The sequence below is a fragment of the Equus caballus genome, chromosome 7, assembly GCF_041296265.1.
Source record: "Equus caballus isolate H_3958 breed thoroughbred chromosome 7, TB-T2T, whole genome shotgun sequence".
Classification (NCBI taxonomy): domain Eukaryota; kingdom Metazoa; phylum Chordata; class Mammalia; order Perissodactyla; family Equidae; genus Equus; species Equus caballus.
The window spans coordinates 4318333-4345967 of NC_091690.1; the positions used below are offsets into that span (position 1 = coordinate 4318333).

At 61.4% G+C, this 27635-nt stretch overlaps 1 protein-coding gene across 2 annotated transcripts in view; it reads right to left on the reverse strand.

The window, feature by feature from the left end:
• Nucleotides 1–3672: 3672 nt before the first annotated feature.
• MLLT1 (MLLT1 super elongation complex subunit) overlaps nt 3673–27635 on the reverse strand; it is a 58038-nt gene continuing 34075 nt past the window's right edge. Inside the window, exons 4-12 of one of the 2 annotated variants that reach the window (XM_023644564.2) lie at nt 24665–24808; nt 20973–21098; nt 16338–16892; nt 11692–11779; nt 9578–9686; nt 7073–7172; nt 6738–6809; nt 6447–6518; nt 3673–6325 (exon numbers count right to left, since the gene is read on the reverse strand). In XM_023644564.2, coding sequence (XP_023500332.1) covers nt 6197–6325; nt 6447–6518; nt 6738–6809; nt 7073–7172; nt 9578–9686; nt 11692–11779; nt 16338–16892; nt 20973–21098; nt 24665–24808 — 1395 coding nt within the window. In that variant the 3' untranslated portion in view covers nt 3673–6196. The remainder of the gene's footprint in view (nt 6326–6446; nt 6519–6737; nt 6810–7072; nt 7173–9577; nt 9687–11691; nt 11780–16337; nt 16893–20972; nt 21099–24664; nt 24809–27635) is intronic. The other variant, XM_023644566.2, reaches the window with a different exon arrangement.

Genomic DNA, 27635 nt, shown 5'->3' on the forward strand with positions numbered 1-27635 from the left:
TAGCTTAGGACCCCTGCAGCTGCAGCAAACTGTGAATGCAGACTCACTCTGAGCCAGAGAACCATCTAATCTCACCAGAGAGGCCCGTTTACCTCAGTTCCTTTTACCCAGGATATCACGTGTAGCTTCCGACAAAAAATGACAAGACGTGTGAAAAGGCGAAAAACAGTCTGAGGAAACAGTGAGCATCAGAACCAGAGCCGGATGGGGCAGAGATTTGGAATCATCAACCTAAAAGGACTATGATGAATGCACTGCGGGCCCTCCTGGACGGCACGCAAGGACAGGTGGGCAAGGTAAACAGGGAGGTGGAAACGCTAAGAAAGAATCAAAAGGAGACGCTGCAGATCAAGAACACGTCACAGAAACAAAGATGCCTTCGGTGGGCTCCTCAGTGGACTGGAGGTGGCTGAGGAAATAATCGGGGGGCTTGAAGATATGTCAATAGAATCCTTCCAAACTGGAAAACAAAGAGAAGAAAGACTGAAAGAGAGACTTAAGAAAAAAGAAAAAGGAACAGAATATCCAAGAGCTGTGGGACCGTTACAGAAGGTGTAACACACGCATAATGGGAGGTGGTTGGAGATCTGAAACGTGAACCCCGGAGGTTCCAACCGACGTCGTAGGACGTCCAGAAGGAGGAGAGGCGGCATCTGAAGAGATAACGGCTGAGACTTTTCCAGGACCCCACCAAACGCCAGCCAGGATACATTTTTAAAAATTGGAATTAAAAACAGAATGTTAACGTGAAACTTCAGCACAACGAGATAAAGAAAAATGTTCTAAAACTTAAGCTGATTAGGTCATATGGGAAAACAAACATGGAAGAATATCTGGGAAATTTAAGAAGGATGCTGGGGGACCCACCCCACCAGATAGTATGCAAATTACAAAGCAGTGGTCATTGAAGGCCCAGAGATAGGGCATCTACAGACATGCAGGGTCAGACACAAACGTACATGGGAACTGAGTAAATGCAACAAAGACGGCCTTTCAAATAAGTGGAGGAAAGACAGATTATTCCATAAATGGGGGTGGATTGCCTTGTGTAGCTATTACAGAAATAAGATGGGGGCCCTACCTCACAGCAAAATAAATTCCAGATGGAACAAATTGAAAGGTGAGAAAGAAAAAAAGGGAGGGAGGGAAGAAAAAGGAAAAATATTAACTTCCTGGGAGAAACCATCAGAGAACTGTTTTTTTTTTTTTTTTGATCATCCTAGACAAGGAATAAGAACCCAAAAGCTGTTGAAAAAAACCCAAAAAAGCTTAATACGTAAAAATATAAGACTTCAGCATGAGGGGAAACGCCATAAACGAAACCGAAATACAAACCGGGGAAATACAATACATTGCAAAGGTTACATTTCATATTCCAGAACAAGCTCCTGAAAATGCAAACACCAGGAAACCCAATAGAAAAAACAGGCAAGTCCATTGCCAAAGCCATTGCTTATAGATCCAGCCACACACCTGCACGCACGTAGTTGTGGTGTCACGGAAGTGAATGAGGGAAAGCGGTGAAGTGCCCACCAGTAAGACTAGTGATGTAAGTTATGGTGCATTTACACAGCAGACTAACTTGGAACGAACTCTAAAATATATTAAGGAAAAAGCGTGTATGTTTGCCACCATTTGTGAGAGGAGCTATGCCTTGTTCAGACACAGAGACTGGAACCTTGGACTTGTGCATGCGTCAGCAAAATATAAATTTAAGGTTTGAAGAAACATTTAAAAGGGACAGAGATGCCACTGATAAAAGAAACAAATCGCCAAAACGTATGAAGCTGTTTCCGACTAAAAGGCAAAAAGAAAAGGAGATGAAAGAGACATTATCCTGAAAGGGGCAGCAACGAAACTTAACGGTTGACTGCTCAGTGGAAACAATGGCAGCCGGAAGATGATGGACTGAGCTTGGAAAGTGCTGGAAGGAAATTCCTGCCAATCCAGAATTCTATGCCTAGCGAAAATATCCTTACAAGATAAAGATGACCACAACTATAATATACAGCTATGTACTGGAGGGGCTTTGGGGAGAAGAAGGAAAAAAACCCAAAAGATTGGCAATAGATGTTAGCTCAGGTGCCAATCTTAAAAAAAAAAAAAGATAAAGATGAAATGAAGGTGTTTCTGGATGAGCAGAAGTGGAGCGAATTCATCACTGCACTAAATGAACTACTAATGAGAATCCTTCAGGCTTCAGGACAATGATCCCAGGAGGAACCATGGAAAGAAAGGAGGAGTAATTACAAGGGGTAATTATGTGGGCAGATGCAAATAAATTCTGACTGTCACAAGCAACAACAACACATACCCGGGCTCGAGTCTCGGAAATGCGCCTACTGGCTGTAGTGTTTTAGGCAGGTCAGCTCTTCAATGCCGTTCCTTCATCTGTCGATGCGGATCCTGACAGCAGAGCCAACCTCATCCACCAATTGGTTGTGGAGTCTGTGAGGTCATTGTTAGCACAGCGCCTGGCCTGGACTGAGCCCCGTTGTATTTTTAACATGGCAAGTAGTCCTTCCACTGCATCGTGGGGCTCCGGGAACTGTGGGAGCCACTCTAGACCCTCTTTCACTGTGTCCCTACTTTAGGAGCTCATTCCGGAGACTGTCCCAAAAGACGCGAGACTCTCTCTCTGGTAGGAAAGCCATGGGCAAGGGGGGCCACAACCCTGATGCTGGAAGTGGAATTTGTGGCTACGACCAGAATGGAGAGGAACCACCCCTGAGCACCCTGGCATGGCCACTCGTCTCCCAGCTGCCGAGTGACCAAGGGATCTTAATTAGGTGCAGCACTCGTAGGTCAGGCAGCCAGAGGGTAGTGACCTGCAACTCTGACCACTCAGGAATGGGACTCCTCTCCTCCAGTGGGACCAGAGCCCACAGAGTGGACAGAGCTGCTTTAAATGGGGCCCGCGAGAGCTTTGTCTCCTTGAGGTTCACTCAGCTCTGCCAGAGTCCAGAGCAAAACCCACCAGGGGAAACCGGCAGATGGGAAGCCTGGCTCCCGTCAAATAGTATCTTTTCCCACATTTTCCTATCCATCTGTCTATCATCCACCTACCCACCCATCTATCTCCTGCTCACCCATCCATCTTCCCACTTACCCACTCACCCATCCATCCATCCACCCACCCATCCATCCATCCACCCATCAATCCACCTATCCATCCATCCCTCCATCCACCCTTCCATTCCATCCCTCCATCTATCCATCCTCTCACCCACCCATCCCTCCATCCTCCCATCCTCCTACCCCACATTACTCACCCACCCATTCACTCACCCGTCCATCTGTCCGTCCATCCATCCATCCATCCTCCCACTCGCCCATCCTGTGCAGTCAAGTTTGCTTTTCAACCCAGACCTTGCTGCCACTTCCAAGGAAAGAAGGTACCATGAGAAGCGGGACATGAAGCTGAATTCTCCACCATCTCGCCCTCTCGGATTTCTGGTGACACCATCTCTACTCTTCCAGGACGCCAACCATGCTCACACTCCCCATCCTCACTCCTGCTGCCCACCAGGCTCGGTCCCAGCAGTTTCTTCTCTTCCCGGTCACTGATCTGGGACAGGGAGAGGGGACAAGGGGCCCCACGGCTCTTGGTGCTCCCTCCACCAACTCCACAACAGGAGGAACCGAGCGGACACACCAGGCTCTATGCGGAAGTCTGCTTTCCCATCTGACTTTATTTCACTTTTTTTTTCTATAAAACTCCTCCATAATTTCACAATTTAACAAAAAGTTTAAAATCCAGGACAGAAACAATCCTGTAACTTATTACAAACACGATTCTCCTTATTCCTTTTATCCAGGAGTTGGTCTCGGGCCGATGAGTGTCCTGGTTCCTAGTGAGACACATTCTTCGTAAAAACCCCTGTGGGCGAGGAAGGTATTCGATACCTCCTCTTTCGGGCGTCGGTTTACACTTTGCTCAAAGACAGCAGAACACAGGGACGTGCACTGGGGCAGGGGGCTGAACACTAAGCGCCGACTCACGGAGTGCGGCCCCTTCCTATGGAAGCGCCCGCAGAGCCCTCGGGGGCCCAGCTGCCGGGCAGCCGGGGGGCGTGGAGGAGCAGCCGGGGCGGCTGCGAGCGGGGCCCTGGCTGCCCGGCACGTCCATCAGGTGGTCACGGGCCAGTGGGGGGCCCAGGGCAGCTACGAGGGAGGACAGCGCTGGGGCCTTCCGGCCGGAGGAGGTAACTGAGAAATGGGTTGGTGCTTCCGAAGGCCCTGGAGACAGCAGGAAGGGCCAGACGGGAGAGCCCGGCCCCGGAGCAGGGGCTGCCCGGGTCACCGCAGCCCTCCGCAGGAGATCCTTGTGAAGGAAAAAGGCCAGCGCCCTTGGGAGCACAGAGTGCCAGGGAGCTGCTGCCTTCCGAGCAGCCCACCGCAGGCCCGTTCCTTCCGTCCAATGTCGTAGAGAGTTTCCAGAGAAGAAGGGGGGCCCACTTTGGAGTATTGTTGGCCTGCCTGGGGAAGGGGACAGTGACAGCACGGAGCCTGCCACACAGGCCTGCCCTCTTCCTAATACCTCAAGGCAGTGGGGCTGGGAGAGAATGAGAGCAGACGGCGAGGAGTGCCGGCGGCCTCCTGAGAGCTCTGAGGCCTCCCCGAGTTCTGGGGAGCTCGCCAGGCAGGCTGGAGTGCGGGGGAGCCTGGGAGGCAGGCCTCCCCCCGGAGCGTTCAGGGTCCGCCTGACAGACAGATCGGAGCAGGGACACGAGAGCCAAGGACCACAGGGAGGGAAGCGTGGCGCTCCCCACGTCAGAACACAGGAGCTGGGGGCGCAGGGGCTGACGGGACTGGAGAGAAGGCGAGCCCACCTCCGGACCCCAGTCCTTCTCCCCACATCCTGTTTGGGCAAAAGTGGGGGCGACTGGAGGAGCCTTGAGTGGAGGACTGGGGGAACAGACCCCGAGCAACAGGCCCCCAGGGGCCCCACCAAGGGGGCTGACTCTGGGAGGGCACTCGGGCCCTGGAAGGAGGGCCCTGGAAGGAGGAACGGCCTGGCCCTTGGAGAATTTCAGGCGTGCGAGGAGTCGAGTCTCCGGGCTCTGGACCGGCGTGAACTGCAGGGCGGGGAGGGGCGGGCGGCCCGGGAGGACCCAGCCAGCCGCCCGAGCTGGCTCCCAGTCCTGACGCTCCTCAAAAAGCGCCACCAACGATCCCACCTTATTTGGCAAAAGCTCATTTTGTTCAAAGTTCGAAGACTCGATTAACAGGAAGGAGGAAGAGGATCCTATGGGAGGAGGAGGCCGAACCGCGGGGCGGACGCGAGCCACAGCCTGCGCCTGGCTGGAGCCCGGGAGCTCGGAGCCCCTCGGCGCCAAGGACCTGCTGCCCCCACGTAGTGTTCACCGGAGGACGAGGCGCCCCTGGAACCACAGAGGGAGGCTTCCTCCCGAGCCCGCGGAGGGCCAGCTGGCGCCCCGGCTCGGCCTCCAGCCCGACGACACCACCAGAGGAGACATCTTAACCTACAAGTCCCGCCTTACGCACCCCCCACCCCCCACGTGCACTGCTGCCACGGAAACGCACCCCGGACCCCGCTCTGTACCTACAGTGCATACATATATATATAATAGAGAGACAACTATACAGCACGGAGTCCCAGCACAGTGAGAGCCGGCAGAGGGCCCGCGTCCGGCTTCCACGGGGGACGAGCCGAGGCCCAGCCTGGCCCCGTGGCCGCACACACACAGCCGGAGCCCTCTGTGTCCTGGGGCAGCGGGGGGTGTGTTCCAAACCATCTGGGGAGGCTGCAGGTGGCACCCCGGCTGCTCAGAGAGGCCTGGGCAGTGGAACTGTGCCACATGCCCGCCACGGAGCAGGATCCTGAGGCCGGGTGAGGCCCCCGCCACCGGGCACGTGGCTTCCCCTTTGGGAGGGAGGCCTGGCGCTGCCTTCAACATAAGCCGCTTTCCAAGGGGGGCCCAGGTGACGGCCCCTGAGTGTCGGGGAGCAGCAGTGCCGGCCCGGGCCCCCTCAGCCCTAGGGCTCCCGACCAGGTGGTGGGGAGGGCCGGCCGGGAGCCGTCGAGGAAAGTGCAGCTGGCCGTGTGGGCCGAGGACAGGGCGGTCGCTAAGGCAGTGCTGCGGGCGGGCGAGTCGAGAGAGAGGAAGGCAGGCGGGGCCCGGACGTGGCCTCCCAGAACCCCGGTGACGGGGGCCCAGCACCCGGCCCAGGGTCATGTGGCCACCGCCTCCAGGTAACTCTGCAGCTTGCGCACGGTGGTCTCGTCCAGGGAGAAGAGGTCAAAGTCGAAGGTGGTGTTGGTGACGTTGAAGTGGCCGGTCTCCTCGATCAGGTTCACGATCTGGAAGGTGGTGGCAGGGTGGCTTCAGGGGACAGGAGGCGGGCTGAGGTAGCCCCACCCCAGGGGACTCGTCTGAGAGCACCCGTGTCCCAGCCAGGACGGCGAGGGCTCCGCCACATACCTGCTGCAGCACGTTGCGCTCGCGCAGCGCCATGAGTCGCCGGTGCAGCTCCACCAGCTCGTCCGTGTAGGCCTGCGGGCAGACGCGGGCTCAGCGGGTGGCAGACGGCCTTGGCCCGACTGCCCAGCCCTATGGCGCCCACCTCAGCTCAGGGCCCCAGGACGAGGGGGGCCTGAGTCCCAGGGCCAGCACCACAGCACGCCTGGCCTTGATGGGCCTGGTGGCTGCTCCAAGCAGTTCTGGGGGCCCCGGGGTTCCCTCCCGCTGCCTGCCCTGCCCAAGCCCCGCCACCTTGTCGTAGGTGCCCCTCTTGAGGATCTTCTCAGGCTTGCTGCCGGACTCCGGGCTCCTCCGCCCAGACGCCTGCAAGGCGAACCGGGGGCTGCTCTGAGCTCTTGCCCACACGCTCTCCCCCAGCCCACCAGAGGCCCTCCGACCCCCCAGAGCAGCTGCTGATGGCTCGGAGCCAGCCTGTGGCCCCGGGCCCACTCACCCTCCCTCTGCACCCACGACCCTCAGACCCTCGGAGACCCCTCAGCCCACCTCCAGGACGTGGAGGGCAGGGACCTGACCACCGGAGAGCCCTCCTCCTCCTCCGGCGAGCTCCTGAGCAGCCCCGGGCTCACCTTGCTGTTGGGTGGGGGTGGTTTCTTCGGGGGAGGTGGCTCGCGGCTGGGCAGGCAGGAGTCGGCACTGTTGTCGCTCTCGCTGTCACTGAAGCTTAACCTGGAGGCGGACAGGGCGCCCATCAGGCATCTGCCACCCGGGGGCCTAGCCAGCAAACAGTGCTCTGGAACAGACCCCATGACACCTGGCCCTAGCCCGGGGGACAAGCGGGTGCCCGACACCCTGGGTCCCACGCTCCCCCAGGGAGAGCAACTCGCCGGGCTCTCCTGGCGACTTAAAGAAACAAGGACATGTCTGGCCACCCTTGGGGATAAACAGCCCGAAGAGCAGCATGTACATCCTCAGAGGGGCTGTGCGGGGGCCTGTGGGCTCCTGTCACCCTGGGAGGGTCTCTCGGGGCCACAGCAGCAGGGCGTGATGCCCCTGCAAGTCAGACGAGGGCTGCTGGGTCTCGCTCCCTTAATGCGCTTCTGCCCGCAGGTCACTGAGTGGAAGGGCAGTTCCCACGCCAGCTGGCCGCAGCCAGGAGCATCAGCGCCCTCGGGGGCTGGTCCCCACCTGGGGGCCCTGACTGGTGTGTCTGTGGCGGCTCGGGGTCAAACCTCCCTGGGCAGGGCACCGGACAGGTCCTCCACCTCTGCCTCCGTTTCCTCAGCTGTCAAATGAGATCACTGAGAAAACTACGCGAGGATGGGCTCTCACGCAATAACAAAGGCCACTGCTGTCGCGGGAGGGGAGGGCGCGATCACCCTCGCCCAAAGTCCCTCTGTCTTGCAGTCCCACTTCTCACACCATCCCAGACTGCACAAAACATGTTGGCTTGTTTCTTTCAGCTTCTTCCAGAAGCTTCCGTGGCACAGCAAGGGGGCGTGGGAGAGGGAGCAAAACCCCCTACAGCCCCCCCAAAGCTGGAACGGCCCTGCCTTCCCCCTGCTCCCCTGGGGGCTGGCCACACACGACACACTCGGGGAGAGTCTCCGTCTGGGATCCCCAGTCCCTCGGGGACACTGGGGGCTTGATCCAGAGAGGGGAGCCCTGACGATGCCACTTCTCGACACACCAAGAGGGCGGACCCCGCCTCGCCGCCTCTCCCCTTTTGCCAGAAACAGGCCTCGCTGTGAACACAGGGCCAGGGCCCCCGCCCTCAGGGCTCCTGTCTTCTCCCCCAAGGTCAAGGGTGTCCGGCCCCCTGGAAACCTTCTTCCACAACGAGCACGAGGCTCTCTCCCCGACCGCCCGGCCCCGGATCACTCTGGGCAAAGGCAGGCGTCTGTCCCCTTGTTGCCCAGGTGATGTGACTGCGTCAGCGGGGCCCAGGCGTGGCTCACCGCCCTGCGCACCCCTCATTCCCCCTCTTCCCCGGGGCCAGCAGGTGGCAGTGGGGGCAGTGGGGCCATGGCAGACTCTGGGCCTCCCCAGGTGGCAGCCCAGGACGAGGTGGGGCTCTGCAGCTCACAGAGCAGCCGCAGCACCAACATCGAGGCCTGTGTGGCCCCTTCCCTGACGATGGACGCAGTGCCCAGGAGGCCCACCCGGGGCAGAAGATGGGAGCACGTCTGCCAATCCTCTCGGCTGCCTACTCCTGGTGTCTAAGCAGGAGTCCACCCTGAACGTGGCCAGCACCGAACAGGGCGGGGAGCGCCATCCTGTCCCGGGCACTCCCCCTGCTCCCTCCACAGCGAGGTCGCCGTCCCCACCCTCGGCCCCAGAGAGAGCTGGCGTGTGCGGAGGGAAGCTCGCGAGGGACTCTCCCCATGCCAGAGTGCTGGGTTTCATGGGCCACACTAACACAGAGCGCCCGTGAGCCCCTGAGGCCCCCAGCCCCTGGCACCCATGACCGGCCGCCTTAGAGGGGAGTCACTGAGCCCAGAGGCCCTGGCCTCAGCAAGAGGAGGGGGCTGCATCCCGACAGGGCTGCGGACCCCGTGTCTGCCCACACCGCAGGGTCCAGGGCCCAGGCCAGTACCTGCTCCGGGCTGGAGGGTGACAGCACAGCTGTCCCTGAAGTGGGCCCACTCTGAGGGGCTGGGGACCTGGAGGTGTCCGAAGGAGGCACGTCGGTTCACTCCACCCTGGGGAAAGGCCACGCTCTGCCTTCCCCAGGCCAGGGGTGGCCATGGCTGCTCCCCAGGCTGGGGTGTCTGCGGGTCACTAGACAGCTCTCAGAGTCTGTCCTCGTCCCATGCCACAAATGTGGGGAAGGGGGAAAAGGTCCCCTGGTCCAAGAGCAGAGGAACCAGGCCCCCTGCCACACGCCTCGGACCAGGACGGGCCCCCAGGCTGCGGGGCACTGCCTCGCCCCTTCGCTGACAGTGACCGGGCTTCTCTCCCCGCCCCTTCCAGCAACAGGAGGACGGATGCCACCTGAGGCCCCTCGGCTTCACCGAAAAGGAGAGAACGCACGGTCCCCAGGCCCCCTTCACGCCCACGCGCAGCGCCATCCGCCAGGGACACTCGTGTGCGGCCCCGGCTCGCCCCCACGCCCGCTCGGCCCGGCCCGGCACCTGGAGTCCCGTCCTGCGTTCGTCTTGCCGGCAGCCTCCTCGCCTGACGAAGAGTCGTCCTCGTCGGACTCCTCGGACTGCAGGTCCTCCACCATGGAGCGCAGGGGCCCTGCGGGGGGGTCGGGGGGGGTTACAGATCTGTCTGAGTCTCACAGGGCCCCCTCCAGCCCCAGGGCCACACGGAGCTGCTCGACACCGTAACCCCTGAAACACAGCCACGCAGACCCACCTCGGAGGTCCCTCTGGCCAGGTGGGGCCTGCCGGCCATCTCCAACAACTGCCCCCGTGGCGGCCCCCTTTCTTAGGACCCTCTGACTCCCCCCACGCCCCCCTCCCTCCTGGCCCTGTTCGCAGGCCTCTGGCCCCTGGGCCCCGGCAAGACCACAGGCCCCCTCCATCGCCAAAGCCAGAGGAGCAGCCCCCTCTGCTGTGGGTGCGGAGATCAGAGCCTCTGCCCAGAGCCAGCACGAGCCAGCCCTGGCCGGCGAGGGTGAGGAGGCCGGAGCCGGGGCCACAGAATCCCCCGACCAGTCTGCGCCCCTACTCAGGCCTGCCTAGCCCCTCAGCAACCCCCTCCGCTGCCCCTGGCCCCCCGTCCTCCCCTTTCTCCGGAGGCACACGGTTCCAGTCCCCTACAGACGGCATCTTGGTTTATATTCCTGTTACCAAGGCAACAGAGGGACACAAAGCCCTCAATTACCTTGGTCATGTGATCCTGCTTCGGCAGGTTCCCCCTCCCTTCCCCGTAGATAAGAACCCTTGGAGAGAGTGTGGGCTTCAAGCACCCCAGCCCCCTTGGCGGCTGCGCAGCTGAATTGCAGGCCAGACCCCCCCCAATACGATCCCCTCCCCCAGCGCTCCCCAACCCTCAAAAGAGGATTCCAGGCTGTGGGGGGAGACTCGCAGTCCAGTGTGCCAGCAGAAATGCTTCCCCTGTGAGGGCGGGCCTGGCTGCCTCCCACTCCCACCCAAGCCCACCGTGGACCTGAGAAAGGTCCTCCCAGCTCTGGCGCAGCCAGGTGGGCCTGATGCCCTTCCCCCGCAGGGAAAAGGTAGAAAGGCAGACTGCTGGGGCCTTGACCCGAGGGCCAGCCACACACACAGCAGGAGCAGAGCGTTTCCCGCCCCACCCGGCTGTGCTAGGACGCAGTGCGGAGGGGTGAGTGGGGGCCGGGCAGGGGAAATGACACTGTGGTGGCCAGATGAGCCTCCTTCTGGAGGAGCTGGGGAGGAGGGTGTCTGCCATGGGTAGGGCCAAATCAGAAAGGGACCTTCTCCACTGACCCCCAGTGCCAACACCGCATCAGCACAGCTCCAGGGTCCTGCCACACGCACGGGGCATATCTGAGGGCCCAGGGACGGACACCAGAGACACCAAAGATCACCAGAAGGAGCAGCACTTCTCACACCTGGATGACAGTCAAGTGATCTGCTTCCATTTTGCTTTTTAACACAGACTCCCTGAGCCTCCACAGACCTACCGACATGTGTCTCTGGGGCTCAGTGTGGGAAAGCAGCCGTAAACTGAAGAAATGCCCAGGGCAAGTTCCGCCTCAGCAGAAGCTGCCCCCGGTGCCCCCTCCCTCATCGCTCCAGGCCCTCCCCCATTACCCCCTTCCCCATAGCTCTAGGCCCCCCTCCATACCCCCTCCCCCATCTATCTAGGCCCTCCCCCATTGCTCTAGGCCCTCCCCATCACCCCCTCCCCACGGCTCTAGGCCCTCCCCATCACCCCCTCCCCACGGCTCCAGGCCCTCCCCATCACCCCCTCCCCACGGCTCCAGGCCCTCCCCATCACCCCCTCCCCACGGCTCTAGGCTCTCCCCATCACCCCCTCCCCGACAGCTCCAGGCTCTCTGGATCCTCCCCCTCCCCCACGGTCTCCTACCCTGGGCTAGGCTGTGAGTTCTCTGGCAGCGCCGCAGCTCACAGACTCGGCGTGTGCTGAGATTCTGGCATGCAGCGAGCCCCCCACCAGCCAATGAGTTTGGGAAATCACTTGGGAGGCCCTCTGAGTCACTAACAAGCCCAGCACCCCCGTGGCCTCCGGGGGGCTTGGGGGGCAGCAGTAAGCCTTCCCACGAGGACACTCCCCATCTCCCTTCGTCACGCACCTTGACTGTGGTTCTGAGACGGCTCGAAGTCCGAGTCCGAACTGGAGTCAGAGCTGGAGCTGGAGTTGGACGGGCTCGACTGGGCGGACTTCACCCCGCAGCGGGGGGGGGGGGGGGGGGGGCGGGGCAACGGGAGAGAAGACAAGAAGAACCTTTCAGTCCCAAGAGGAGGGGCGGGGCACCCAGCCGGGTCTCCCCAGACCCACATTGGAAAGGTCCCAAGGGCGCCAGACCCCAAGGAGCCTGGCCGGAGGCCCACAGGGCAGCCTGGATGCTCCTGAGACCCTGACTTCCCGTCCAGGCGGCCCACGCCTGCCTCCTCCTGCAGCCCCAGGACACCACGGTCTGCATTGAAACGCAACCGACGCCCTCTCGTTCGCAGGGAGGGGCTTTAAATTTCACGTCGTTCCAGGGGCTGGCCCGTGGCCTGGTGGTTAAGTTCGGCGCGCTCGGCTTCGGTGGCCCAGGTCTGGTTCCCGGGCGCGGACCTACACCACTTGTTGGCGGCCATGCTGTGGCGGCTCACATACGAAATGGAGGAACACTAGCTCAGGATAAATCTTCCTCAAGCAAAAAGAGGAAGACTGGTAACACATTAGCTCAGGGCCCATCTTCCTCAGAAAAATAAATGTCCAGTAGCTCCGGAAAAGCCTCAGAGCATGTCTCTGGTCTCCCGTTTGCTGGGCAGGAGGACAGAGCACGGGCGAGCTCTGGACACAGGGGAGGGGCGGCACATCGTGGCTGCCCCTTGGCTCATGGGTCTGCTGCCCCCCGGCGGAAGCCCCAGCTGGCAGGGTGGGCTGTGCACCGCAGGGAACAGCTGAAAGGTCTGCACAGGAGAGGTGGGTGCAGAGACCCGCTTCTCCTCCTGCCCGTTTCCTCGCTGCCTGTCCCGAGGCCAGGTGAGGACACAGAGATGCTGTCAGCCCAGGTGCCCAAGGGGACAACAAATAAGCGTGCACGTGACAAGCAGTTGAGGACACACTGGACTGGAGCCTGGCCCCACTGTACCCAGTCAGTCACATCCTCCTTTCTGCAGGTGCCACCCCAACTCAGCCACCAGGGGGCAGTAAGAGTTAAGACTAGGACACGAGGCCGTGGGACACAAGCGGGTGAGGTGCCCTGGGGGCTGTGCCTCTTGGGGGACAGATGCGTCACTTCAGACACCGGAATGGGGAAGGGCTTCCGCCCTGCCGCAGGGAGAGCTGAGCCACACGGGGGGCGGCGTCTGCGCCAGGCCCTTGGTTTCTGCCAACAGGCTATTCCAGGGGTGCACACAGCAGCCCATCTGTGCCGGCCACAGAGCCCCGGCCACCTGGAAGCCACCTCAGAGCCGCCAGGCCTGTCCTCGGACAGGGTGCAGTCACGAAGAACAGAGCAGCTTGAGCAGTTGGGGACCAGCCCCTGCGGGCACCTTCCCTGGTCTAGAGAAGGGAGGGCCAGGAGATGGGCAAGAACTCAGCAGCATCTGCTCTGTCCTGGCCTGTGCCACGGGAGAGAGACCCCAGAAAGGGAGCCCCTGACCCGCTGCGGCTCAGGACAGCCCCTCCCGATGGCCTGTGCAAAAAGGGCAGCCCCCAGGCGGAAAAAGGGGGCCCCGGAAGGCACAGGTCTCTCCTCACTCAGCAGACACGGAGAGAGGCCAGGCTGCTGGGGCCGAGGCCCTCTCTCCTGAAGGGCTGCAGGGATCTTGTCTCGAGGGCTTACCCAGGCCTAACCCAACCTGCTCCAGGCCCTGCCAACGTGCCCCTGCCGACACCCCGACTCGCCCCTTCACACGGGCACACGGTGTTCCATGGGAAACCTCCCCAGAAAACTTGGCCTAGGTTGCCATCAACCACTCTCCACTATGGGGTGCCACACAGACCAGTGTGACCCCTCAAGCCCCAACGAGGGGCCTGCTGGGCCTGGAGCCACGTGGCCCCTCCTGCGTGCAGATCCGAGTTCTTCTTCAGGCTCAGGGTCCTGGGTTCTGACCCCAGTTCTCTCACCCCCTGGCCCAGGCGGTCTCTGCTTCTAAGCCTGTTTCCCGGTCCATGAAGGAGCTGCCCTGCGGGCCTCTGCCAAGCACGCGTGCGCACCAGCCGCCAGCCCAGGGAGGTCGACGTCCACCGAGCCTCTGCGCTCTGGGGCACGGATCCCAGACAGAACTCCAGGGCAGGCGCATGAGTGGCAGGGTCTGCGGCTGACACAGTGGCAGCAGGGGTGATGGCAGCACCCAGTGGTGAGACCCCGGCCAGGCCTGTCCTTCCCGGGGCACAGGAAGGAGCCTGTCCCGCCTGGCACCTCCACGCATGCTCTCACTCCCGGGGGAGGCGGCACCCGGTGTGCGGGCTTGGCTCAGCGACTCTGGAAGTGGGAGTCACGCCAGCCCGGGCCCTGCACCAGGGCAGGTGAGCGTGAGCACTGTCCTCGACAGAGCAGGTCAGAGCTCCTCAGACGCACCTGTCGCTGTTCCTTCCACACAAATCCGAGGGGTAGGAAGGGGAAGAGGATCCAGAAACCGTTTCGGCCAAAAGAGCCTGGAGGCAGTGAGTCAGAAGGCCCACGACGGGTCGCTGTGCGCACTGCCAAAGCGTCCCCATGCTCCGGCCACCAGAGCGTCCAGACGGAGGGCGGAGGGGCCTGCCGTGCTCCCAGCACTCCTGGGCCCGGGCCTGAATGGGCTGTGTGGTTCAGGACTGTCCCCCGGCCAAGGAGACCACAGAGAAGGAGGCTGAGGAGCTGGGGAGCTGGCCCGGGGACTCGGACAACCAGGTTTCTGGACACGTCTGTGGGCCCCGGGGAGGAAGTGACTCAGGTTCGGCGTGGTGGTCAGGGCTTTCCGGTGGTGGTGCTCCACGTGGCCTCCAGGGTGGGACGGCCTGAGACGCTCTAGAGAGGCTGGGGAGGCCCGGGTCTAGAAGGCTGTCTCGCCTCCTCCACCACAGACGTCTGTGCCTTGCCAAGGTCCCAGGGCTGGGGAATGTCAGTGAGTCACCGTCCAGCAGGCCTAGAGGCCCCCAGGCATCCTGAGGGACCTCGAGTGGCTACGGCTCGTTGTTCAGAAGTGTCTCAGGCCATTAGACGTGCCTCTTCAGCCAAGAGACACCCAGGCTTCCTTGAGCAACTCCAGTCTCTGGTCGCAGCGCCCAAGGCCACAGACACCACTGTTCAGCAGGCCCGCTCTGCACAGCAGGGCCCGGGGGAGGAAGCCTGCCGCAGAGCGTCCCAGGTGCTCAGGACGATCACAGGAGGGCGCCAACGTGGAAGCCAGCACCCAGGCACCAGCTTGGGCGGGCCTCAGCAGAGGCCTCCACCTCTTCCCAACGCAGGGAGACCAGCCTCGGGCGCAGGAAGGCCACGCCTGGGGTGGACAGGAGGAAAGGGCACCAGCCCAGAGCTCTGGGTTCTGAGCAGATGGAGGCGACAGACCAGGGCGCTACGAAGCACCCAAAGAAAGTCCTCCAGCAGCTGAGTGGGCTACTGAGATGGCCCTGGATCTGCGGGGGTCCTGCCACCTTCAGGCTCACCGTCAGACAGTGTGCCTGACCGAGAAGCACTGGCCAGTCCCACGTGTCCCTAAGCCAGTGGGACACACTATTACCCATGGGCCGAATCATCTGGCCCAGCCAGCACTGTTGCCTCCAACGGGGTGTCCCCTGGAAGCCACATGCTCATGACATCAGCGCTGTGGACACAAACCACCCCTGGCTCACTCTCTGGGAACCCCCCTCAAAGTCACCATGGAGGCCCAGGAGGCAGTGCTGGAGGCAAGGCTTCCGCCTTTGAGAGAATGAGGATTTAGAAACCGCAGATGGCCACCGAGGGCCAGGGCAGGTGACAGAGGTGTGGAGATCAATCACTCATCCATCCATCCACACACCTGTTCTCTGATCACTAACGCCAAACACAACACTCAGAGCTGACACCGCCACCCGAGGCCCCAGTGAGGTCTGGCCTCCTAGTCACAAGCTGGCGACTGCTCCTCTGTGGCTCAAGCATCTCTGACGGCAACTCCGAGGGCCACTGGAGAGGTGCTGCAGGAGGAGCCCAGAGCCTCTCATGGTGACCGGGCGCCCCCAGCCCACGCTCAGGAAACGAGCCTGCCGACATGAGAGCCCCGCAGCCGAGCTGTGCGTGCAGGAGCAGGCAGGTGGGAGGGCGCGGAGGCTCGGACCCCACCAGCCAGGTGGGAAGGGAGGGAGCGAGGCGCAGGGGCCCGCGTTAACCTTCCAGACTGGGAGAGTGGGACGAAGACACGGGGATGCCCCACCCGTGGAGGGAGTGAGCTCCCTGGCAGACTGGCCCTGTGCTGGCCAGGGAAGGGGCAACAGCGAGACACGATGGCCCACCGGACCCCAGAGAAGCCACCTAAAGCATGGCCCATGCAGGGGCTGCCCAAGGAAGAGAGCTCTGGATCCAGGGCTCACACTACCGTGCTCTCCCAGAACCATCCATCCCGGGGACCGCCTCCACAGGGTTCTCACGGGGCAGGCCTGTCACCCCGACAGGAGGGGAAACTGAGGCTTAGCGAGCTGTAGAGGCTTGCCCAAAGCTACAGGAGCAAGTGGAGGCTGGGGACCCCTGTATCCTCGTCTAACGCGGGGCGGCTCGGAGCCGGGGGAGGACAGGACGGGGTGCGGGGCAGGAAGGAGCCGCCTCACCTCTGTCTTGAAGGAGGCCTCGTCCTCAGAGTTGGACTCCTCCACCTCCGGGGGCTTCTTCACCTCCCTGGGCTCGCTCTCGGCCTTGACCTTCTCCCCTTTGGCGCTGCCCTTGTCCTTGGCCGGCTTTCTGTCCGAGAAGGAGGAAGACGAGGTGCGGGGCGAGGTGCCGGGGGCGCTCCGCGACCCCTTGGAGCTGCTCTTCTTCTGCTTTTTGGCGCTGGGCTTGGGCGAGTCGGCAGCGGCCGGCCGCTTGCTGGAAGACTTGGCGGGGGGCGGCGGGGGCGGCCCGCCCTTGGGGGACATGCTCTCCAGTTTGGTCTCCTTTAGTGCCATCTTGGGCTCCTTGAACGCGGCCTTGGGCGGCGGGGCCTTCTCCTCCTTGGGCGGCCGGCCCTCGCCCAGCTTCCGCGCGGCGTCCTTGGTGCTCCTGGGCTGCTCGCGCTCCGGCTCCTTGGAGGGGCCCTTGCTCTCCGAGTCCTTGCGCGGCCGCTCCCGGTGCTCCTTGGTCGTCTTGTGGCTCTTGCAGGCCTTGCTGCCCTCCCTGCTGGCGTCCTAAATGCCGGGCGGGGGCGGGGGTGGGGGAGAGACACGGTCAAATGGCATCTCGGGGCCGCCCTGCTCCGCCTCCCCCGACCCCACAAAGCGTAATCCACCTGATTCAGACTCAGCTAGAGAAAATCTTCCATAAAGCGAAAAAGTAAGGCAGCAGGTGAGAGTTTTAAATGGAGCTGTCCCTTTAAACTACTAGGAAGTGTCAGCAGGTCCCAGGCGACTGCAGGCTAAGATTCCCCTCTGAATGAACTGACATTCCCTGAGGGATTCAAGAAGAGTACACGGTGAGTCAGATACGAGACAGGCAAGCCACATCGACCCGCTCCCACTCCAACATCTTACAGCTGCCCACTGGGCCCAGGGAAAAGCGGAGGCTCGGCCTGGCGTGGGGGCGCTGGGGGGCGCCAGCGGGCGGGCCTCGCCCCTTCTGTCCCCACCACAGAGCCTGCATGCCTCCTGCCCGGTCGCCTCTGGGGCCTTCCTCCCCAAGTGGCCCCCACCTGGCCTGCACAGCCAGGCTTGGGCCCGTCCCATGTGCGTGCCCAGGCACAGGGTCCTCCGACCCCGCAGATGGCATTTGCTGAGCGCCGCTGGGTTCCCGGGCGCTGTGCAGGACAGCCAGCTGCTAGCCCTCTCGGACCCGAAGCCACCCAGGCAGCTTCTCTAGAACGTGTATGACTGCTGGGTCTCCACCTCAGAGACTCGGAGGGTTGAGGGTGGAGCCCGGACTCTGGCACTGATCAGCCAGGTCATGGAGCTCCTGCTGGGGACAGAGGCAGAGAGCGGCCCTGCTCCAGGCTGCCAGGAAGGCTGGGCCAGGTGACTCCAACCCTGTGTACTTGCACTGCCTCTGAGCAAGCGCAAGACCACCTACCTCACGGGTGCTGGTGCAGGGCCTGGCAGACAGCGAGCGCTCGACCAAGAGGGCTGCACCCCCCATGCAGCTAGCGGGCCCTGCAGGCGGGAGCCCCCCGACAGCTGGTTTGGGCCTCCTCCCGGTCAGCACCCCACCATCACCATGCACGCGCAGGAGCGCTGGGCGGGCGCCTGCTGCCGTCGGCTGCCGCGGGCCCTGCCCCCACTCGGTCGGCCAGGTGCATGGTCAGGGCCACAGGCTCTCCAGCTAAAGGCTTACCGGGACACCAACAGCAGGCAGACCCAGAGGGTGGCCTGCACCACCTGGGGGGCTCCCCAAAGGCAGCCACACTTTACCAGCCCACCCCGAGTGCCAAGGAGGCGGGCTGGAGAGTATGGGGGAGGCGGGGCGGGAAATCAGGTTCACGCCCAGAAGCGGGCCCTCTGCTGCCTGCTCTCGCAGCCCACCCAAGGGGCCAGCGATGGAACCCTCCCCGCAAAGAGCCACAGGCACAGATGGCACAGCCTCGACCGCCTCTGATCTACTCAGGTCACCACTTTCTTACAAATCCACGACCCACATCAGGGCTAGAGGTTCGGGGTCAGGCCCTCGTGGCCGTGGGCTCCTGCCGCCTCCGTGAAGAGACACTGGCCCTGTGCCCCAGCTCCTAAGTCACCAGGGCTGCGGAGAGGGGTGCTCACACCACCGGCCCCGGGCAGCCTGTCTAAAGGGGCGACCCCCTTGGGGCTGGCATGTGAAATGGGGCCAGTCCCTGGGGTCTCGGCTCCCCAGCAAGCTGCTCCTCCAAAGAAGGAGGCAAGAAAGACCCCACGTGCACCTCCAGCCTCTCCTTGCAGCGTCCACGCAGCCCCCTCGGCTGCGGGAGCTGGTCCCAGGAAGAGGTGGGATGAGAGCACATGACAGGCAATGTGGTTCCCGCCGCGGCCCCCAGCCCCAGGTCAGCCGAGCCTCCGCAGCTGCCCGGAGCCCGCTCGACCGCTGGGAGCCTTCGGCGCAGCAGCTCTTCACCGGGTCTGCGCAAGCGCCCGGGACCACGGGCTCTGTGAACCACACACTAAGTTCTGAGCATCAGGTGGACGCTCCTAGGGCTGAGAACCCATCGCACTCACATACTCAAAGCCGTCAATGAAAACAGCTAAAAATCAAGTATTAGAGAAAGGTCAACCAGGCTAACTTGCTGACATGGCACAGGCAGAAGCAGGGCGCCCTGAAACCACAGGTGCGCGAGGCCAGGGGTGCCACTGGGCGGGAACCAAAGGGAACAACCATCCTCACAGTGTGAGCCTTCTGGGGGTCCCGCTCCTCTCCCAGGAGGCTCCAATTCCTGCGTGCCATGCTACCCTCCAGGGGGCTATGAGGTGGGGAGCGGACCACCAGACACCGATCCAGCCAGGGCTGCAACAGCCACACTTTCCCGGGGTCCCAGAGCTGGGGGATCCGATGGGTGAGGCCATGCAAGGACCCATCCCTACCCTCCCGGCCCCCTCTGCCTGGAGCACGTGGCCCGGCAGCAGAGAACCAATTTGGGGGGAACAGCCAGTGCCCAAATGAAGGTCCTCAGCTGGGAGAACAGGCTGGTGCACAGGCCACGCCTTCCAAGGAGACAAGAGTGAGGCTGTGACTCAGACACCAAGACTGCGACAACAGGCAAGGGGGCGTCTTGGAGAGCCATCAGCAGAGAGGAACGTGCTTCTGCTGCCTGAGAAAGCTATGCAGGCGCCTCCTCAGCCACACCGCCCAGGAGGCTGGAGAAAGGTCCTGGACAGGGATGGCGTGGAGATGGCGGAGACGGAGGACCCTGCCTACAGGCCGCCTGAGCCTGGCAGATACGCCTGTCTGGCTCAGGGGCTCCAGGGGTCTCAAAGACACTCCAGTGTGCGACGCCACGAGCAGCCCCAGCAGACACAGCTTTGTCGGCCACCGGAGCATCCTCACCCTCTGGGGGGCGGTTCTTTGCAGAGTTTAGGTGACTTATAAGTGACACGTACAGAAGAAACAGCAATTCCTCCTCTTCCTCTTTTGCAGACTTCCAAAAAACGGTGGGTGGCTGAGAGAGAAGCTGCCGAGATCTCTAGCAAGAATTTTTCTTCCATTTAATCTCCACAAGTTCAGGGCAAGACAGGCCCGGGAGGCCGGCGAGGGGGAGACCCCCAGAGCTGCACTCCGTACTTAAGACTGGCCTCCTGCGTCTCGAGGGCTCAGTCAGATGAGCCTGAGGGTTTCAGAGACCTACTGGCCTGTGGCAAGTGCCAGGAAGACCCTGCCTGGGTGACACGGCTCTCCTCCAGTGCAGCTGCTGAGGACAGCTGTCAGAGAGCCTGAGCTCGACCCGCCCCACCTGGGGTACCCCAGGCCCACGACATGTAACAGGTGAGTGAAGCAAGAAAAACGCAAAGATGAGAAGCGGATGAACTCGTGGGGTCAGTGACACGATAAGAAGCAGCCGCCCTGAGGGCCAGCAGGAGCTCGGCCTCTGGGACACGGAGGGTGGAGGCGGCTGCAGGAGAACGGGACGCACGTTCACAGGTTTATAAGTGCATCGTGACACCATCCGAAGGGCTCTGGCAGCCACTCCGGCAGTCTAGAGAGAGAGGTCTCAGGAAGGCAGAGTGCCACCTGCCCAACAGGGCTGAGAGAAGACGATAAAGCATTTCTTCTTGGGGGACATTGGCTCGGTCGCCCACGGCAGGGCACCTGGCCCTTCCCCCAAGTCAGCTTTCTCTGCCGCAAGCCACTGCCACAGGAAGAAGCGAAGCCTGGAGCAGCCGAGGGCGGGAGCAGCCAGCCCTGGCAGACGGGGCGTCCTGGCCACGCTCAGGAGCCTGGGAGGTAGGCGGTCGCTCCTGCAGTGGACACACTCTGTCCACGGCCCCGGGGCACGCGAGGCACTCAGGGCTCTGTCTGAGCAGTCCTGAGACCCACTGACTCAGTGCGAGGGGGTGGACGGGGCAGGCCCTCTGGCCTCAAGAGGAAGAGAGCGAAGAGCTCACGATTACTTGGCTGTTCCACGCACTCCAGGAGGGGCGACTCTCCTGATTAAGTGGCAGAGAGCAGCGAGGGGGAGGCCAGAGCTCCAAGAGGAAGATGCCAAGGGAGCGGGTCCAGGAACAGAAGGCCCAGCTCTGCAGAGGGGGCGCCCTGAGCCCAGGCCCCACCGCGGGGCCCCAGTGCTCCCACATGACTGGGCCTGCCAGCTCACTAACCTTGGAGCCGTGGGGCGGTTTGGTCTTCTTGGGGTCAGAGAAGGCAGAGAGTGGAATTGTGGGTAACATGGGGTAGTCAGGGCTGGGCCTGGACACCGTTTCTGCTCCTTCGGGCATTACCATCACCTAGTGATAAAGAAGAGACAGACGTTATCAATGAGCAAGGAGGCAGGCTGGAAATCCGACTGGCAAGAGGAAGGCAGCCTGCAGAGTGTGGCGAGGGCCGTGGGAGCATCCTCCTGGGGCAGCGGGCGAGGGAGGGCTTGAGCCTCACTTTCCCAAAAGAATCAAAGGCAGGTCCTCCGCGAGGCGCTGGGTGCCGAGCGCTGGGAGCAGAGCAGGCTCAGCGGTGCAGAGCGAAGAGAAGCCAGGGCCCAGGATGGCTGGGCCCCGGTGCTGCCGTGAGGCTTCGGGCAGGAGAGCCCCAGGCATGGCGGCGGCCGGGAGGGCCGGGCCAAGAAGGCTCGCAGGGTGTGCCGAGGAGGACGAGAAGGCAGCCCTGGCCAAAGCTGACCTGCACGCTGCAGTTAGGAAAGATCAGAAGCATGAAGGCAAGAAGACAGCCAAGACACCCACACCGGGCAGCCGCATGGCGGAGCGAGCAACTTGTGATGGACGGACGCGTGTGTGACTTTGCCGGGTCCCACATGGCCGGGGGATGAGCCCCCTCACTCTCAGGCAGCTGAAGCTGACGGAAACAGGGAGCAGGCAGCGAGGCCGAGGCGGTGGGCGCCGCTCTCTGCAAAGGCCTGCTGCACGGGCCTTGGGGGGCGCCCGCAAGCTCTGCTCTTTGTTAGCAGACGATGGAGGAGGGAGGGGTCCTGCCAGCAGGCAGATGCTCCGGGGAACACCTGCCCAGCTCCAGCAAGCCTCCTGTGGCACCTGCAGAGGCAGAGAAGGCGCAGGGGCAAGTTCTCGAAATACCGACACTGCAAGTGAACACCACGCGGTCAGGCACCCAGAGGCAGCCTTCCAGGCGGCGATGACACACAACAAAGGAATAAAGCACACGCGGAAAGAAGAAAAGAAGAAAGCGTTTAGCGTGGTGGAACAAGCACCATTAATAACTGAGCACCTGGGATTCCTTGATGAGCCAAGCTTTCATCTGAGGCAGCTGACGGGACACGCGGTCACGGGCCCAGGGACACCGGGTGACAGGAAGGCAGTGGAGCCGTTCGTGCACCGGTGCCCCGCTCCTGACTCGGAGGCGGTGAAGCCCGAGGCTGAGATGCTCATCGGAGCCTGTCTGACCACAACCCTCCTCAGGGCGGCCCCCAGAGCCTGCCCGCGCCCGCGATCACTCGTTCTCAGGAAACCCGCCAGGCTCCGAGGCCGGCAGGGCCACGCGGGGTTACCGGCAGCCCAGCCGGGAGGCAGACGGGATGAGGCCTTAGCGCGCTGGCTCCAGACCTCCTCCTTCCACTGGGGCTTAATCTCTCTGCCCTCCCTTCAGACTCACGCCCTAGACGGACGCTGCTCCACGACAGCGCCGTCGACGCTCTTCTGGTCTCTCTCACAGCCCACCGAGCAAAAGGTCAAGTGAGTCAAAGGATCTGCTGCCACCTCTGCCCCGGGGACTCACGTGGCACCCGAGGGGAACACAGACCCTCCGCCGCTGAAGGAGCCTCTGTTCGATGCAGTTCAACTGCCACCGGGGCAAAGGAGGAGACACAACGCCGAGGGGACCAGCAGTCACCTGCCCCGGGCTGGCGTCTGACCACACAGAAAAGCGGAAAAGCCCCTCTGGTCCCTGCTGTGAAAGGGTCTGAACCTCACGCTAGGAGTCACGGAACTCCAAGTGACCCGCTGGCGAAGGGCGCGGGACAGAAAGCAGTTCTCATGGACTTACGGCTCGCTCTGTCTCTCCAGCTCTTCTTGCACCGACATCAACGTGGGCAGGGTTGGGGGTCATCTGCACTGGAAGGCCACTGCCAGCCCCCCTGGGGACACTCAGAGCTCCAGGACGGCTAACACAAGGATCACAACTCGGGTCTCAGGAGCCACCGTCCCGTAAAGGTCTCGGGCAGCTCCGAAGCCCAGGGCCAGCCTGCAGGGCCTGAAGCCCCGAGGGCGAGAAGGCTGTGAGCATGCAGCCTGCTCCCTGGGCCGCCCTCACGGGGGTGGAAGTCACCCGGCAGAGACCACTGCGCAGCCTGCGGGCCTGGCTCTCCTTCCTCCCTCCGGGGCCGGCCCTGCCCAAACTGCGAGCCGACCTGTCCTCCCAACCTCCGCCTGGGCTGCCTCGTGCCTCCTCCTCCTCCCCCGCCCCTCGGTTTTATTTGTTTAGATGATGCTCAGCGAGCCTTCATCTCTTCAGAGCAAAGGCAACCTCCTTGCGTGGGGAACGGAGGGGGACGGTCCCCTGGCCCTGGAGCTCTGGGAGGCCCCTGGCAAGCTATCTGTGTGTCTGCCTCCTAAAGAAACGTGGCCACGGAATCCTTATGGGGACACCCAGGAAGACTCGGAGAAATACCGTAGAAATACTTGGCAAGGAACATGAGGTGGAGGAGCAGAGCTGGGAAGACAGTGAGAGCGGGCAAGCCCTCCCCACGGCCCGGTCCCCATGGACTCGGGGCACACGTCCACACAGACGTCTACGTAAGTGCATCCAGCACCTCCCGCTCTGCCGCCCGGCTCCACCGGCCGCCACTCGCGAGGGCAGAATCGCAGGCCAGCCTTTACTAGCAACACGGCAGAGCTCGGTCAGTGTCTGCAATGAACAAATGCTTTTTTTTTCCAAAAGTTCATAGAAGACCCAAGTGAATTAAATGAAGAGGAAAGGCCTGCTCCACGGGCCCAAAGAAACTCAACCCAAACTGCCCGTACTTACTGGGGAGGTGGGCCTGCCCCCATAATGTGCACACATGCACGCACACGCACACACGCGCACACTCACTCATTCTCGTGACCCTGGCCCGATGCCACCACAGACACCAGCTGGCACCTAGGCAACTGCTCAGTGACTCTGGCTCACTAAAGATGGCTCTGGGATGTCCCATGTCCTCAGCCGGCAGCTCCCTCGGCACACACGGTCCAACGTGCAGCCAAGCGCCCCTCCTCCTTCACAACCAACCGTCCAACCACACCGACCATCCCCACCCCTGTTCTCCAAGGGCCTCGAGACATGCTCCCAGGGATCCGCCACCACACCCGGATTGCTGGCCACACAACTCATTAGAGAGACCCAGGTTCTGAGAGCTGACGCTTTCGCCCGGCCTCACAAGGCCTCACAAAACTGCCGGGCAGCGTGCATCATTGGGGAATCCCGTGGAGAGCCACGCTGCCTCCGCAGATGACGTGGCCCCAGCACCACCTTGCCAACCTGGCTGAGGGCTGCTCCAGTGCCTCGCCACGCTGACGGCCTGGCCTCACACCCCTCCCTTCCCCTGCCCACCGCGCCATGGAGGAAGATGCTAATTAACTAGAGCTAACCAGGAAGCTGAGGGGATAACTAGCTACTAGTTAGTCATTCACCGCTGACAACGCCCCAGCACAGACTCAGGACACCTGGGTCCTACCCAGTGCTGCCGGCTGCTACCTGTGCAACCTGCCAATCCAGGTCCTAGGCGCCCAACCACACGCTGGAGAGACGTGCCCGAGACAGCCCCAGGCCGCCCAGCACAGGAAGCCCATGGAGCCTCGACGGAGCGGCCGGTGAGCAGGGGTGGGGCCTGCCCAAGGGGCGCACTCACCCCGCCTGCCAGCAGGAGCTTGTACCGGAACTCAACCGTGGGGTTGTTGAAGGTGAGCTTCTCGCAGCGCAGGTGGTTGACAGGCGGGTTGCCCTCCAGGTTGAGGAACAGGTCATAGGTGAAGCAAACCTTCCTCGGCTCCTCCTTAAACAAAGAAAACAAGGAAGTCCGTTTCAGAGGGCGGGCGGGCTGCAGGGACAGCCACGGGACAACAGCCACGGGACAGAGGCGGCCGCGCTCCCACTGCCAGCCCCTGCCCTTCTTCTTGTTGGCTTGGCCTCCATCTCTCTCGCCTCCACTGCATCTATTCCGTTATCCAAAATAAATTAACTTACTGCTCGCAGAGGACCCAGCAAAGCAGGCTCCACGAGAGAAGAAAAGACACAAAGATCATTAAGAAGGTTGTTCTCGGACACCTGATGGAAATACTCCTGCTGAGGGCGCATACCGCCCCGCGCAAACAGCCCCCCTTCAACCCTCACAGCGCCAGCCAACAGACGGAGAAACTGAGGCTCGAAGACACACAGCTGATAAGTGACAGTGCTGAGACCGGGCCCCAGGCTCTGAGGCCCTTGATCCTAGGGCCTCAACCCCTGCTCCTACCCTGGAAGGGAAATTTCTCCAAAGATACGTTCAAATGGACAATGAGCACAGAAAAAGATACTCAGCATCACTAATCTTTAGGGAAATGCAAATCAAAACCACAAGATACGACCTCACACCCACTAGGATGGCAACACTAAAAAAACAGAAAAGGACAAGTGTTGGTGAGGATGTGGGGAGATCGTAACCCTTGCGCGTTGCTAGTGGGCATACAAAATGGTGCAGGCGCTCTGGAACACTGCCTGGGAGTTCCTCACAATGTTAAATACAGAGTAACTGTGTGACCCATTTCTCTCTCCTAGATAGAGACCCAAGAGAAACGAAAGCACGCGCTGACAGCAAAACGTGCACACCTACATCCACAGAAGACTATTCACAATAGCCAAAAAGCGGAAACGCCCTGCGTGCCCATCAACAGAGGAGCGGATAAACAGTGTGGTCCGTGCGAACAATGGAATACTACTGGGCCATGAAAAGGAGCGAGGCCCTGACACAGGCGCACGTGGACGGACCTGGAAACCACGATGCTCAGGGAGAGAAGCAGACACACGGTGTGTGATCCCATTGATGTGAAATGTCCAGAACAGGCAGATCCACAGAGACAGAAAGTGGATTCGTGGTTGCCAGGGGCTGGGGAGGGAGACGGGGAAACTGCTAATGAGGACGCGGTTTCTTTCTGGGGTGATGAAGGTTTTCTGGAATCAGACAGCTGTGACTGACTGCACAATACTGTGAATGCACTAAAAACCACCAGATACGTATGCTCGAAAAGGGTGAATTTTCTGGTATGTGAATTACACCCCAATTTTTTAAAATGCTCTCTCCAATGGGGGAGAAAAAACGACGAGTGTAGGGGGCTGGTGAAGGTTCAACGAAGACCTCACGACAGGGTGGTCAGGGTAAGAGGGAGAGCAGAGCAGCCAGCCCCTCACACGGGCATTCCCCTGCCCTCCCGCAGCCCAGACCAGCGGGTTTGCAGTCCTGGGAGAGACAGGGAGCGGGGACAGGGGCCAGACCTGCTTTCCGCCCCTTCCAGCCACGGCCAGGGGCTCGAGCTGCCTCGCCACCCCCTCCACCACCCCAGCAAGCGGGGACGTCAGGCTTTTCAAGCTCTGGCGAATGGGCGACGCCTGCGAGTGGGAACAAAGGGGACTGGAGTGGGGTCCTGCAGTCGCATGTGAATGACTCTGTGCCCTGCCAACACGCACACCAATTCAGGCTACAAAGGTGGAAGGTGCGCCTGTCACATGAAAGAGTCGCAGACCCTGCCCTCCGGGAGCCACGAGTCTGGTGGCGAGCAGACCAGTAAACAGGCCTTCTCGAGCCAGAACCAGCTGGTGAGGGGACACCGATCTTGGCCCCTGCCCCGCAGCCCCTGGTGTCAGGAAGAGTGGGTTTCTGCCCCAGCCATCTAAACCAGACTTGGATATGGTTCCTCTTCTGCAAGGTGGAGGTGTGACTTAGTGGGGGGTGATGAGATATAAGGGGGGCCAGCCTGGGGAGGGCTTTCCTTCCCAAATGAAAAACAAACAAACGTGCACGGAGGGAGTCTCGGCGCCCCTCTTCTCCCTGTGGGACCTGAGACGCGACGCCTGAGGGCAGCACCAGCGCGGGACAAGCGAGGAGGAAGGCGGCGCGCATCTCAGGTAGGCAGCCCGGCACGTGGCCATCAGCCAGCTCCTCCCGCTTCTTGTGAAGGAAGAGGAAGACGCCCCCACATTAAGCCCTAAATGTTCCAGGAAGCGGGCAGGGTGTCTCGACCGGGAGCAGGGTTTGAAACTGGCAAATAAGTGGGGGGCAAGAAAAACCAAGCATCTCTCCTGCCTTTCCATGGGGCAAACACCCAGACGCCAAGAGATAAACACGCGTTCCAGTGAACACGTGATGAGGAGCGAGAGCACCACGGGTCTGGGACTCCTGACGCGCAGTCACCTAGGCCTGTCAACTGCCGCCAACGCCACACACACAGACCGCCAGACGACACCGACGTGCCGCCTTCCCGAGGATCTCACCTCCAGATTCAAGTTCAAACTGACAGGGAGCACACAAATCAGAGGCCTGTGCTAAGTAACGAACACCACAGGAACAAGCAGCAAAAAGCCAGCACAAAGCACACTCTACAGGACAAATGACCCAGGTTCTTCAACAAATAAATTGCAAAAAAAAAGAAAAGGTAGGAGAATGTACAGACTAAAAGGGATTGAAGAGACAAACCCATGAACCACAACGTGTGGCTCTTATCCAGATCCTGACGCAGCAGCAGAACTTTAAGCACTAAGTGGATTTTAAGGAATTAAGAATTGCTAGGTGTGATACTGGTATTATCATCATCATCTTATTAAAAAGAAGTCCTTATCTTCTAGAGAGA